General features: G+C 41.3%; 1 protein-coding gene across 1 annotated transcript; it reads left to right on the plus strand.

Moving 5' to 3' along the window:
* Positions 1-873: 873 nt before the first annotated feature.
* LOC308386524 (adapter molecule crk-like) lies at positions 874-11,053 on the plus strand. Its single transcript, XM_080866127.1, has 3 exons — positions 874-1,390; positions 5,633-6,237; positions 9,868-11,053. Exons 1-3 carry the CDS (start codon positions 1,171-1,173, stop codon positions 10,000-10,002), a joined length of 960 nt encoding a protein of 319 aa, XP_080722253.1. The 5' UTR covers positions 874-1,170; the 3' UTR covers positions 10,003-11,053.
* The last annotated feature ends 4,013 nt before the right edge of the window (positions 11,054-15,066 follow it).

A 15,066-nucleotide genomic window follows, 5' to 3' on the forward strand; every position in this document is an offset into this window, starting at 1 on the left:
CCCTAAACCTAATAACTGGTTGTGCCACCCTTCACTAAGAACTGCTTTTGTAACCTCCTGGATGAGTCATTGATTATGTTGGCTACTCCTTGGAAGATTCACCACTGTTCCAAGTTTTCTCCATTTGTATATAATGGCTCTCAATTTGTTTCGCTGGAGTCTCAAAGCCTTGGAAATGGATTTGTAACCCTTTCTAAATTGGTGATGTCCCTAACTTTGCCAGACAGGTTCTGTTTAAGTCAAGTCTTGATTCAATAGATGTGGCAGTAATCAGGCCTGGGTGTAGGTGGTAAAACTGACGGAGGTTAATTCATTATTTAATTTGTGATTTAAAATACGGGAAGAAATTAAGCATCAGACTAACTAACCTGAGAAAAAGGCTAATGAGATTTAAGATCTTTATTAATATTTTGTTTTCCTTCTTATAGAGGCATACTTATTTGGTGCAAGTCCATTCAAGGACGGTATTAATATATAAACAAAAGTTTATATTAAGTTTATTTTGATCTCTTAAAGAATGCTAAAAACAAACAAACAAACCAACAACTAACAAACCCAAAAGATGTATTTTACGATTTTCACAATGTTAACGCTTTTTAATTTCTGTGGTGCCTTTGTTGTTTCAACATAAACTTACGGTCGGTGAGCGATGCTTGGCTTCCAGTCATGTCAAGGATTTAAAATTTGTACATTTGTGAGCTAAGACAAAGACGACATAATCAGTAAAAAAAACACATGCAAACTAATATAAACAGAAGGCATCCGCATTAAATGTAGCCGTAATTTAAACGGAGATGAAAGCTCGTTTGGTAGATTTCCAATCTTTTAATGGGCGTGAACGCACCGCTTCCCATTGACCGGGCATCCCTTCCGGTAGATGAGGTCAACTTTTCCCTAGATCCGCCATTTCAGCCTTGGAGTTTCTTGTTGCACGATAGTTATGATTTTTTTTAGTTATTTTAAACAACAAAAAGTAGATCATTTGGATTTGTGGTGCAGAATTCGTTCCGCCGAAATAAACCCCTTGATATTACGCTTAGACGTTACGAAAATCGTGCCGTTGTGACGTTTTTCCAGCGGGAGTGTTAGTCAACCAAAGTTTTTGTATGAGTTGCGGATAGGGAGAGGCGAAGGGGAAAGGCCTCAAGCCTTGGAAGGGATTTCACAGCCATGGCCGGTAATTTTGATGCCGAAGACCGTGCAAGCTGGTATTGGGGGAGACTGAGCCGCCAGGAGGCGGTTTCTCTTTTACAGGGACAGAGACATGGTGTCTTCCTCGTGAGGGACTCGATAACCATCCCCGGAGACTACGTGCTCTCCGTGTCGGAGAACTCCAGAGTGTCCCATTATATCGTCAACAGTATCAGCAACAACAGACAATCTGGATCAGGTAACGTTGGTCTACTTCTCACTTTAACTGAACTTGACCCTCTTCGTGTTCCCTTGGCTCTAACATAAGGAGTACTTTCATTTTAAACCTGCTTTGCTAGGATTTAGCTCACTCGCTCTTCAAGCAGCGCCAGACTCCCTTTCGGAATTGTCTAATTGATCAAGACAGTAGTAGATCCACAAATATATCCTGGTTTTACCAAATAAATTTACAACCTTTTCGCGTTTTGGAGGCTTCTTTTTTAAGTCGGCGTATTTTTAATAACAAAAATCACCACTCTGTTCAACAAAACGTTATACATGTGGTTTACACACCTCTCTACCGCCCACTCGATCCCCAAGCCACGCCAGACTCCCCTTAGGAATTGTCCAATTTTAAAAAAATCAGAGTAACTCCACAAGCACTCAAATCTTACCATTAGAGATTTACACATTTATTTATTTTAGTGTTTTTGAAGCTCAGTTTTAAAATCATTATTCATATAATAATGAAATCTTGGATGCAAAACAAAACTTTGTAGGTATGCTGTACACATCTCTTTCCGCAAACCAGCCAGACTACCTTTAGGAATTGTCCTATTTAACAGATTTTACTAAATCCAAAATGTTTTCCCCCTATTTACCCTATAAATCTACATCTTTCTGGGTTTTTAAAACTATTTTAAAAAGTCGGCATGTATGTAATAAATCTCCACTATCCGCCCACAAACTCCTCAGGCAACATTGAACTCCTTTCTGGAATTGTCTAATTAACATTACTTCCCTAAAGCCACTAACATATATCGTTAGCTTCATAGCATAATTGCCTAAGTCATTTGACTAAGTCAATGACTTAGGCACTTATGCTATGAAGCTAACGATATGTACAGTAACATGCAGGTTTATAACTTTCCGTGATTATTAAAGCTGTCTTTTAAAACTGGTATATAGTTTTACTAAGTTCTGTGAGTCAGTGTTGCTTTTAACTGAAAAATGAAGGTGAGTAGTATTATTGAATCTAATTCCCATGTGTGGTTGATGGAGGTTTCTTTAAAGGATAGTAGAGCTGGGCGATAGAACATAACGATATGTATCGCGATATAACTTTTACTCGATAGAGAAATTAAACTATCGCGATAGACTTCGCCGCTCTTGTCATCTTAAAAAAAAAAAAAAAAAAAAAAAGGTCAGCCAAGCCAATCCAAATTAAGTAGCGCAGAGCCGAACCAATCACAGCCGCAGCGTCACGTCGCGTGACTTGTTACGTACAGCACAAGTGCCAAGCCGCACGTGTGTTTGTTTGGGAAGCAGCCAGCGGGTAATGGAGCCAGCGCGTAATGGAGGAAATGAGTGTGCCGACTAGAAAACTCAACCGAGCGTGACCGAAGAGAAAACAGATGATGGTTCCAATGCCGGAGAGATTGTCGAACGGAAGAGCCATAGAAGTTCCGTAGTGTGAAGGTATTTCGGCTATTTCAAGTCTGACAAAAAACAGTAGCGTGCACTGTAAATTGTGCCGAAAGCAAGTCTGGAAATACAATAAACTGGTGCATGCGTCACACTGTGCGCCACGTTATTTCTACAATACTGTTACTGTTAATTCTACTCTCTGCAGTGTTTAAATGCTTACATATACACACAGTTACTGTCCCTCCACACATACGACTCGGTTCTGCTTCTATGCCCCAGCTTTGTTTACTTTTTCCCACCGAGGCTTCTAGACTTCTGATTGGCCAACATTTCTGCACGGTTAGGAATCTAGCGCCACCTGCTGCTTTGGCATGTTCATAGCAGCGTTTTCCTTCATTTCTGCCTTTATGTGTGGACGGGATTATTTTTTAAAACGAAAACGGAAAATCTCAGTTTTCAAAAATACCCGTGTACGCAGCCTCAGTCTCTGACTGGAAGCGCTAATTCGTCATTCGGCTTTTGTCAGACTAAAGTAACTGTTAAAACTGTTTGAAAAGCTAAACTATACAACAAGGAGAGATTGAGAATTTCCTTTTAGTTCTCAGTTTATTTGATATTGACAAAAGTTAGTCAGTTTTGTCTGTTCTTCTGTAAAACAAACTAAGATTTATTTTTAGAATTAATATTTTGTTTCTAAGTGGAATTGACAATTTAGTCTGTTTTGTTTGTTCTATTTTGAAACTTAAACGCTTTAGCGGCTGCCTTTTGTGTAGTTTGTAATATTTGCCTTTATTTATCTGAAAAAGTCTCATGTTCCTTAAGTACATCTACCCTGTTGAACTTATTATGGGAAATAAATATTTAAATAAAAACAAGCTGCTGATTATTTCACATTTTACTTGTGAGCAACGGCACATTTAAATCTTACAAATATAGTTATTTGGCTTATATCGTGATATATCGTTATCGCCTGAAATGAAAAAAACATATCGTGATATGAAAAAATCTCATATCGCCCAGCTCTAAAGGATAGTAAACAACCGCATTTTAGTCATTCAGCCGCTGTTTTTGTTAAGGGTAATATATTTTTTGGCGGTGTTTTGTCCCTGTTTAGCAGCAGGACTACCCTTCAGCAGGTAAAGAGGTAAGGTGAGCTGGTGTGAGCAACTGTTATTACTGCTGTTGCTGCTGCTGCTGCTGCAGAGGTTGAATGAACTGGGGAAGTTCCGCTGTCACAACGGGGGGGATGACTGGTCAGATTGGTGCTTCAGGAATGTCTGTGATCAGGCCCTATTGCGCACACACACACCCGTACTTGCAGGTTTTGCCGTTGTGCTTGAGGCTCTTAATGGCTGTTGCACAATCCTCGTCCTTTCTGAACTTCCCTGTGTCTTGTTTCCCAGTAGTAAATCAGGGGATGGCCTCATAGACGGTAAAAGAGACTGTACGCAAAATGATTCTCCTCATAGTTGTCACATTTATTTTGAAATGACAAACAAGTGCTTAATTCAGCTGTGGTGCTGTTTGAGTCAGGACAGTTGAACTCAAAGTGACACAGTGTCATAATTGAGTCATTCCTGAATCCACGCCCTGCAGAAACTTGCTCTGCTGCTCTTCTCTTCTGTCGTTTATCTGGCTGTACCAAGCCCTCGTGGAAGTTAGTAAATCAGTGAGAAGTAGGCTAGATACTGTTTGCCTTTATTGATGCATTATCAATTTTATTATCCCTCAAAAATCAATCTGCTCAGGTCTAATGTGTCAGTTAGTTACATGACAAATTTTCCCACAGGCACCAACAGCACAAACACAGTGGGCAGCTCCACTTCAGTGGGTGTTTCTCTAACACCACCAAGTTTGTACTTGTGTGCTTGCTCAGTACACTATTTGGCAAATGTACTTGAGAATTCAGACTACTGAGGATGGGAGGGAAGACAGTCATTCTGCAGTTACGATCACAATACAGTATCATCTGTTACGTTCCCCTGGGGGGGGTCTAGGCGGTGAGGGGGAAGTAACAAAAGTGACCGGGTCAGAAAAAGGAGTCAAGGAGGCGAAACAGTTTAAATAAAACAGTTTTATTGAAGTAAGTCAACTAAAAGAGACGGACAAGCCGTTATCACCATAAAACACCAACAAAACACAAACAAAACTCAGGCGTTGGTCAAATAAAGCAAAAAGTCAAAAGGAAAGCGCAGCTCACTAGCTGGAAACCACACTACACAGCTCACTAGCTGGACAACACACTACACAGCTCACTAGCTGGACAACACACTACACAGCTCACTAGCTGGACAACACACTACACAGCTCACTAGCTGGAAACTACCGCAAACACTCAGCTCACTAGCTGTACCCACACAAAATGGCACTCTGGCCCAGAGCTCACCCTGCTCTGGGCTTAAATACCCTTAATTGCTGATGGGAGTCAGCTGTACAGGAGGGAAAGGTGGCACCTCAGGCAGGAGGTAGTGGGACACGCCCACACAGGCACCCTCAGGAGAGAGAGAGGCCCTGCTAGGGCCGTAACACATCACTGTTAATGTTGCATGTCGATCTAAAGGAACCTACCTGCCTTTGGTCTTATTCATATCTGTTATTAGTTGTCTTCTAATATCAAGAGATTTATATAACTGCTTATTAAGTTATATTAGGTAACATTGATCACATGACTTTTTGCACACTTTCATTTTCTCTTTCACTAAAATGGTTATGTGTGCACAGCTTAACGTGTTTATTAAAGAAAAAACAAACAGGCTAGGTGGCAAAATTATTCTTATTTTATTATGAAATAGGGGTTTGTCCTAATTTTTTTTTATTTTTCAGCAAGCTAATAAAGTCTCATTTCTTCCACCAGGATTGGCTCCTTCTCGGTTTCGGATTGGGGATCAGGAGTTTGATGGGCTGCCGGCTCTGCTGGAGTTCTACAAGATCCACTACCTGGACACCACAACGCTCATAGAGCCTGTGAACAGAGGCAGGCAGTCAGGCCTCATCAGCCCCCCCGCTGTCGGACCTCCCCAGCAGACCGAGGAAGGCGAGTATGTCCGGGCACTGTTTGACTTCCCTGGCAACGACTATGAGGACCTCCCCTTCCGCAGGGGGGACATCTTGCGCGTGCTGGAGAAACCAGAGGAGCAGTGGTGGCACGCCAAGAACCAGGAGGGCCGAGTCGGGATGATCCCTGTGCCTTATGTGGAAAGGTTCCGACCCTCTTCGCCCACTGCAGCCAGTCTTAGTCCGGTACCCGCAGGGACCGGACAAGGCGGCCATGTTGGCGGGGTAATGGGCAGCACAGATGGAACAGGTTCTCCTCAGGCCACCGCTCTGGGGGAACCGGGCCCGTATGCTCAGCCTGTGGTCAACACTCAGCTCCCAAACCTACAGAACGGGCCGGTCTATGCCCGGGCAATTCAGAAGCGGGTGCCCAACGCTTACGACAAGACGGCGCTGGCTCTGGAGGTACTAATCTTATCACCAGTTACTTTCCTCTTGTTTATTGTGAATCACTCTTCCCCCCCCTTATTTTCCACTTTCAAAAGGGTCCGAGCCGAGGCGGCGTAGATTGTCCCGATTGTTATAATGGCTTACTCATGCATGTGAGCACGCACACTGTGTCTTTATAAATGCAGGCTGACAGCGAGCATGAGGACATTCAGAGTGGAGACATAGATCCTTTACAGTGGCCTCTCTTCATGCACACACTGCAGCCCAATGGGTTAATGTGAAAGTTGCATTGAACATTCATTACCACTGAGGTCCAGTGGAGCACAACGCTTTTAAGTTGCTTTGTGGTGATGTACTGAATAGTACATTCTACAGTAATCTGGACTCAGTGTCTCCACATTGCACACGTTTGCCGTTTGGCCAACTAAACTTTTAGCTTTTCCATTTATTATTTTTTCAGCTCTGATATCAGGGTTGGGTGATTTGCTCCATAGTCCAGTCATCCTGTTACCTGTGTTGGATTGCTAATTGTCAACAGCATCCGTGCTAGGCGGCAGAGGTTATCCACCCTCCATAATGCGCAGTGTTTGGCCCAAACATGCTTATCTACCTTCCTCGTATAGGTGTACTGTATGGCCAGTTTGGGTTGTTTTCTTATGTGTAGATCTCACCTGTCTCTCACACACAGCTCAGTTTTTCACTGACAAGTATACCTGGTGGGGAAGAGTCAAGGAGAAGATATGAGAGCATCTCCAGCTTAAACGAGTCCAACAGTCAGAAATATCCTGCTGTTTTCTCTCATTTGACTATGATGGATGGTGTTTCTGCAGGTGTGAACCTGTGTGTGCACGCCCAGACACGTCTGTGTTGGAAATGGTCGTTGTATATGGAGATGCAATGTGAAACTGTAGTGAAGCACATCGCCGTGCATGTTGACCATAATCGGCGTTGTCCATCGATGGAACTATAGTTGATGTGCTCCATTGAGCTGTAGCAGTGGGTTACAATCTGATTACATTAGTCTGTGATTCGGAATATGAACAGTTTAATGAAATTGCAGCTAGTTAAACAGCAATACTGCAACCGCTGGACAGTAAAAGTATTTCCAGGATTTCTTTTTATATGCAGGAGAAAAGATGTGAAGCTTCTGAGGAGTGATTCTGATTTATAGCACGAAGCTGCAAGAATGTGACAGTAAGGCTACGTTCACACTGCAGGCGAAAGCGCATCAAATCCGATTTTTTTTGACCCTATGCGACCCATATCTGATCATGGTATGACAGTGTGAACGGCACAAATCCGATATTTTCACATCCGATCTGGGTCACTTTCGTATGTGGTACTGAATCCGATACATATCCGATGTTTTAGAAAGCGACTGCTGTGTGAACGGTCAAGTCGCATTAAATCCGTCTTTTACGTCACTGACACAAGACAGACGCCAATTATCCAGAAGACCGAGAAGACATCGCGAACGCTTCCTGGCCATCAAGTGTAGATGTTAGTGAAACTGTTGGGAAGACAACGTGAACATTTTATTTGTACTGTATAATCTGCAGATTCTGACAGAAATCTGCAGCTATCCTTTGAAGCACCGCTCCTCTAAAACAGCAATAAGGATCATTATTAGGTTATCTACATTATTATGTAAATGACAAAATAACTTAAAGCAAAAATTGGGAAACGTAAAGTCCGAAGTCTTTATATTAAGGGCCATTGGTCAAACAATATTGTTTGGTCTGGGTCTAAACAGAGCGCGCTGTGTGTGACGTCTTCTTTTGCGCATGCGGGCTGCTTTTAACGTTCACACTAGAGCGCGTTTGCTGTCGCATTTTTTTTTTGTAGTGTGAACAAGCAGACAAAAAAATCGGATTTGATCAAAAAATCGGAATTGAGCATCAAGACCTGCAGTGTGAACGTAGCCTTAAGTGCAAACTGCTCTGGCCAGAAACAACAACCCACCACAGCGAGCATGATGGCAGGTCTGCAAAGCCAAATGCTGTGACGACCTGATAACGTCCTTTAATCTAAGGCAGGGCCGGTAACTGGATTTTAATTTCATTACGATTGTTTCCAGCAATTATGGAACTAAAAAACAAACAAACAGGGATTTAAAAATATGAATCTTTCTGCATTTATTTTCCTTACAATGCTTCTGATTTCTTGTTTGCGTGTGGTATTAACGCCTTTTGGCTTTGCAGTGCTGCGTTTTCAGTCGTTTGTAAATGCTGAGTGCGAGCCAAGACCATACAGACCTACTATATATAGGAGGTAACACTCACAGGTTTTCTGTAAGTAAAACCTGAGGAAGGTTTATTAAGAGCCGCCTCTGTTTCCGGATCACTGAGGATTTCTCCCTCTGTCTGTGTTTGGCGGCTTGTGGCCGTTGGTAGTTTGCTTTGATTTGCTGTGCAGGTTTCCCGAGGCGTGCAAGCTCATTCCCACCCAGGCCTCTGTTCTCTGGCGGTTTCCCTTGAGACTCTGGCTTTATGGTGAAAAACACTCATTAGTCTGGACCCAAAACTCCTCAGTGGGTGACTTTGTGTCCCTCACCACCCAAACGAAAGATCTTCTGCGTGTCCTCATTACTCTGACAGCAGTATGAAAGGTTTAGTGTTACACTGTAAACTGGGAAGTTCACAGGATGGAATAAGCAGTGTAAGAATTTACTTTCTACAAGGAGTAAATAAGTAATTTGTGAGTGTTTAAAAGGTAAAAACTTACATGTTTGGTAACAGCCCCAACACTGGCTGGAACTGATTTAACAGGAAAAAATAATTAACAGTAATGATGCGTAGTTCCAAAAGAAAGAAAAAAGACAGCTAAAGTAAATTTAATCTGCTTGGCGCATCCAGTCTTTGGATGAACTGCTGTCAGCAGAGCCCCCTGCTTAAAATCCACTGTTTATTTGACTCTCATCGGTAAGGACAGAAGCCACTGCAGTGTTTGAATTATCACAAGTGGAAGATGGTGTGAGGTAAAGCAGACGAGATGGCATTGCACTGTTTTATAAATGTCTGCTGTTATTAAAGTGGTTGGCAGAAATTTTGCAGCCAGTATCCAAATATAGACTATTTGTGCATTTAATAAAGACTGAGGCTGGATTATTGGGGTGATACTAATTTCTAAGGAGTAAAAAGAAAACCTTTTATTAATGTATTAGCTGATATTGAATTAACTTTCATAGTATTTTGAAGGCCAATATACCCAAATCTATATCTAATTTATGAAAAATGTGAATTGCATCTGGTGTCCATTTCCAGCTTCTGTGTCCACTAAAATGACCTTCATGGGATAAATATGTCACTCACACTAGGAAGGAAAAATTCAGCCAAACACGAACACAGCATCTCGTTGAGTAAATGAAGCGGATCAAACCGGCCGGATCTGATTATCAGATGAAAGCTGACGAATGTGGAAGTCCTGTAATTTGGCCTGTATGGTTTCTCTGCTCTACAGCTGTAAAATGAAGATGGGTCAATCAATGTCACATCAATGCATTTCTTTCTGCGGGCTTTGATAGAAATCAGACGCTGAGCTTGTATTGATAACTTTGACTTGCATGTGTCAGAGTTTATTTAGAGCGTGAAGAGGACGTGTAAGGATTGCAGAATATGCCTGACTTTTCTTTTTATTATTTAACAGGTGGGGGACACCGTAAAAGTGACCAAGATCAACGTGAACGGCCAATGGGAGGGTGAATGCAAAGGCAAACGAGGCCACTTTCCTTTCACCCACGTTCGGTTGTTGGAACAGTACTATCCAGACGACGAGAGCTGAGAAGCGCAGGCTCCCGTCACCTCCAGCACATCCCCTCGCTTTCAGTTTCGTCATGCTGGAATAGAAGAAGATTTCTGCAAGCACACACTATATGAAACTCTGAGCTAAACTGGTCAGTGTTTCCTGCCCACCCCAACATGTGATGTGTTGGCTGATCTTGTCTAATGTCTTTTTGATGAACCCCAGTCATATTAAGAGTTCACCCTGTGGTCGGACTGATATCGGTTTGCCTGCATTGTGAAACATCACTGCAGACACACTGAAGTACATGGCAGCATGTATTGGTTCACCCAGGATGACACTGGAAGGTCCGTTAACGGTTTGACGAGAAAGGCCTTTATTTAACCCTTTTGAGGCAACCAAGAAACAAACAAGTCAAGAACTTGCTAAACTTTTTTGTATAATCATAGTTTAAAAGATATAAGAACAATAGGATTTTGCTTTAGCGTGCTTACACACCTAAAGTTTTCACTCAGGTTGGGGGAAACATGGGGTTTTTATCTTAACCAAAATCTGCAGTCGTACTCAGGTGCAGGTTTTCCAATTTAAAGTAACTAATATTTAATTTTAATACAAATCCAAAAGTTAAACCACTGTTTAAATACATGTGATCAGATAAACTGTCACAGTAATGTCCTGATCAATCTTTGTATCCAATCTCTATAATTATGCAAGAATGGGGTAGCCAAAGTAGTTGGTATGAGTGAGTTTGTTGTGCTTATGCAACAGTTTTTCCTTAAAACGTAAACTTTTTAATCGTTTTTAATCTTATTTTCACCCGTTGGGCACAGTTTATATAATATCAGGCCCAGCCAATAACCTTAACACATTTCTTTATTAGACTAGCTAATGATGACGTCTGCCTGTAACCACAGCTGTTACTGTCCAGTCTTTTTAACACAGAGCCCCCAAAGTCCACTAATGTGAGGTTTGTCTTTTTGAGCAAGGACGTATCTTCACTCTGGTGGACTTCAGCTCTGTGTACTTGTAGTAAATTTGTGTAAACTGGAAATGTCAGAGCCAAATACAGGTATCAAAGCCCCCCCCCCCCCCCCCCCCCCCGCGCTCAGAGGGCGTTGATGCTACACAAGTGTACTGATTCTGAGCATGTTGATCAAACACAGCTAAACCTGTTAATACCTCCTATTTAACAGAGGTATTGAATAGAAAACGTATTAAAGACGGCACAGGTGACCGATATCAGTCAAACCCCGGTTTACATGCTTCCATCCCAGTATTGAAATCATCACATCACACAGCAGAGTCATCCTCCTCCTCCTCCCCGTTGTATCCGTGCATCTCCAGCCACTACCTTTCACTGACACCTGCAGGAGGGAAATGGAGATAAAACGGGAGATAAAACACTGCGGCTCTCACAGATGTGTGTGTCTGTGAGAGATTTTTTTGTTTGCTTGTGCTAGACTGTGAACCTCAGAGTGAAACCAACAAAGACTTTACCTGATGACTGTCCTGTGGAGACAGCGTCACCACTTTACCACACCCTACACTACAAACCAAGTCCTCTTTTTTTGTTGTTGATGTACAAAAAGTGGAAAATAATATTATAGAAGTAACTCTATATACATGCACACCTTACATGCTAAATACTGTAAACGTTTCCCCTCTTTATGCTGATTTTCTCTTACTTTGTATGGCCAGAGAGTGTACACCTTTTTTATTTTTCTCTTTTAAGACGCAGAAATGCGAAAGAACAAAACGAGCACCCTGTCACAGAGGAAGGAACAATCCCGTGAGGCTGCTTTATTAAAGGATGCAAGGAGAAAGGTTGAGGGATTTTATTTTTGTCATCCTGGTGGGCTGATACGACAGTCATTCGGAGACGCTTTTAAGATAAAATCCACCACCTAAAAAAAGTATTACTGCTAAAACGGACATGTTTTTTCATGTTGTTTCTCGTGCCATAAGGGTGCCATGGATGGCATTTGCTGTAACTTTGTTTGTCATCTTGAGCACACAAAGCTTTTATAAACATTCACAGTCCTGCTGGCACCGTGGCATTATAAATAGAAAGCTGAAACTCATCTGTTACTAAGGACATGTTTGTTCTCAGAAACGAGGAGAGGAATCAGCAACTTAGGATTTTTTTTTTTTTTGTAAATTTTGTCGTTAGTACAGACTTGACAATGGTTGTGAAATGTGGTGAGTGGCATTGAAACTGATAAAACACTGTGTGTGTGTGTGTGTGTGTGTGTGTGTGTGTGTGTGTGTGTGTGTGTGTGTGTGTGTGTGTGTGTGAGTGAGTGTGTGAGGGAGGGGGGAAGAGTCTTAAATTGGGGGTGTGATTGGTTGCACCCTGTATTTTTACCAGGTCAGAAACTCATTTATCATCTTTGTCAGGATGCATTCAAAGATTGAGTTGCTGGCAGTGCTTACTGAAACAGGAACCCCTGCTGCACATAGATTTTTTTGTTTTGTTTTGTTTTTCTTGGTCACGAGGGAGGGTCCGCATCCTCCGCGGACCTGCCTTATATTTGTTCTTGGAAAAGATGAGAAGTTAAATTGGGAAGTGACTGGCTTGAAGTTGAAGTCTCGAGGACACACCCAGAATTGCATGTTATTTTTCTGGTTCTCCAAAATTAAGAAGTTCAGACCTGCCCTGGAGCTAAAGCGATAAATGATGCCTACGTGTCCCTCCTATGGTTATTAGGGGACGGAGGATGAGAAGATGTTCACCTCACACCTCGCAGTACAGATCTGGGGTTCTCAAACTCTGTGGGAGGGGAAAAAATAACACCCCACAGTTTGAATTTGTCAGTAATGTGGAAGAGTGGTCCAAAAAAGAATTTTTATCTCAATGGAGATGGTCCAGTGCAACTAACAGATTCCCTAAAATACACACAGAACTATTTTTCATCTTGTTGCCCACACCTGTGCAGTTTGAGAACCACTTATGTCGACCCCAGTGTTAGCGACACCTGCCTTCTCTCAGATATTATGGAACTAAACTCGCCACGTCGCTCTCAGAGCATCCAAAAACAGACACGTGCAGATGTTCCAGTGTCAGGGTAGTGTGCTCGATGTGGAAACGGTAACTGTTACACTTTCACCTGTGAATAAACCTCTTCCTACATAAATGCATTCCCCCAGGAGGTAACTGCCCCCTACCGTCCAAATGTGTGCAGTAAGGGGGGGGCAAAAGAAATGCTTAAAAAAATAAAGAAACGCTGACCTTAAATTTGGGGAAATGAGGGGACAGATCAGTTGAGTAATTGGAGGTAAACATTTGTCTGCTTTTTTTTCCCCCCGCTTTTCCCTTTCACTCTTTTTTTGTGTGTAACTGTATGACAGCAGTATCTGTAAGCTAGTTACTTGCATACCTATCTTAAAGGTTGTAACTTGTCAGATTTTTAATATTTTTTTTCGTTAGTTTAGTAGCTAGTAGCCAGAAAGGGTTTGTTTATTTCACTTTAGTTTTGAAAGTATTTAGTTAGTTTGGTTTTTATTGGTTTCACGGGTAGTTTTAGTCATTAGTCTTTAACTGGCTGTCTTAATCTTTAATTTATTATTATACAGGGGTGTGGTTAATGTTGAGAAATATGACCAAATAGAGCAAAAATGAAATCTTCTCTATGTTAGTTATTGTTTGCTTTATTTTTTCTTATTGTATTTCACACACACTTTTTTTTTTTTTTTTTAAATAAGAAACCAAAAAAGAGAAAAAACTTTCACCACCTCCTTCTGCACAGGCTTGTGTGGTTGGGCAGAAAGGAAAAAGTAGTGCCCTACATGAAGCTTCTCACAACAATTTGTTGGGGATTTATTTGTTTTATTTTATTTTCTCTGTGTGTGTGGTTAACAAATGATTATGATTCTTGGAAGGAGATGTCGCTATGTGCTTTTCATATGAATTTCTGTGCGCTTGGAGCTTCACAGGGCGAGTCCAGTTTAGTTTCTATTCAAGAGAAGGCAGACGTCTCCAAAACATGATGCAAGAAGGTGAATCAGAACTTTAAAAATACCGGTAATAAATCTATAATAATGATGCCATCACAGGCACGTTTAGTGATAAAACCTACGGGGGTCCTTAAAGTGCTTTAAATGATCGCAGCTGTGTGTTGGTGGGGAGGTTGGACACAATTTTCAAACACATTTAAGAGCGCAGAAGCTGTGTTGAGTTTACGTTGTGTGTAATTTTCCTTCATATTTCTTTTGTTGAGATTCAGATTTATGGAAAATATTTTTGTACACCATTAATGTCATGTTTTATAACCGTATACAGTATGTACAGCCCCGTTTGTGCTGCATTAATAAATCCATGCAATATTTCCACGTCCCAAAGGAGACATTTTTGAGTGCTTTGTGTGGAACGTGACACAAATGAAACCTGCTGCTGCTGTCTTGGTGATTGTGGGGTGAAATGGAAAGCTTCTTTTAAAAACAAATATAAAATCTGGTGTGAAATGGTGATTTTTATTTTTCAAACGGTCGTTTGTGATTCCTTTTCTGGTTTACTGCTGATTTTTGGGATGTTCACCTCACTGTTACTCAGTTCTGCCACATTAGTTAAAGACCGATCACCTACAAACATGCACCTTATCTAGTGGTGATTTCAGAACAAGCAAAAATTGTATTTCTTTTCAGGAGATTGTACAATGAGTCAAAATCTTTTATTTTGAAGTCAAAATTAGCTTTTTATCTTCTGTAGTGTGTAATCTATCAATGTATCCTAGTCAATAAATATACACCTAATTGTCAGGGTGCACTTTATCGGTGTGTGAAATTATTCCGTTTATCTACATTCAGGGTTTATAAATGCTAAGTTTACTGTATGCACATTCTACAGAAAAGGTTTGGCTTTAGCTTTAGTTTTCATTACACAACAATACAAACAGACTTGGACAAGTGGAAGAGGATGGATGGTGGGAATAATACAAACATTTGGGACTCAGTCACAAAGACATCCCAGTATCAATAAATACTGGGACTCAAGCCTCCTGTTGCTGGTTATGAAGACAAAAATTTAACATTAAAACAGTAATTTCTAGTGTATATCAGTTTATCTTTGGTTTAGTACATTGTATTATTTAAGGTTAGGCTTCATTT

Source organism: Rhamphochromis sp. 'chilingali', assembly GCF_963969265.1.
Source record: "Rhamphochromis sp. 'chilingali' genome assembly, chromosome: 19".
Lineage (NCBI taxonomy): Eukaryota > Metazoa > Chordata > Actinopteri > Cichliformes > Cichlidae > Rhamphochromis > Rhamphochromis sp. 'chilingali'.

Coding starts and splice junctions, on each gene's coding strand:
- LOC308386524 (XM_080866127.1), top strand. CDS start 1,171: ATGGCCGGTAATTTTGATGCCGAAGACCGTGCAAGCTGGTATTGGGGG. Junction 1,391..5,632: donor CAACAGACAATCTGGATCAG/GTAACGTTGGTC, acceptor TTCTTCCACCAG/GATTGGCTCCTTCTCGGTTT. Junction 6,238..9,867: donor AGACGGCGCTGGCTCTGGAG/GTACTAATCTTA, acceptor ATTATTTAACAG/GTGGGGGACACCGTAAAAGT.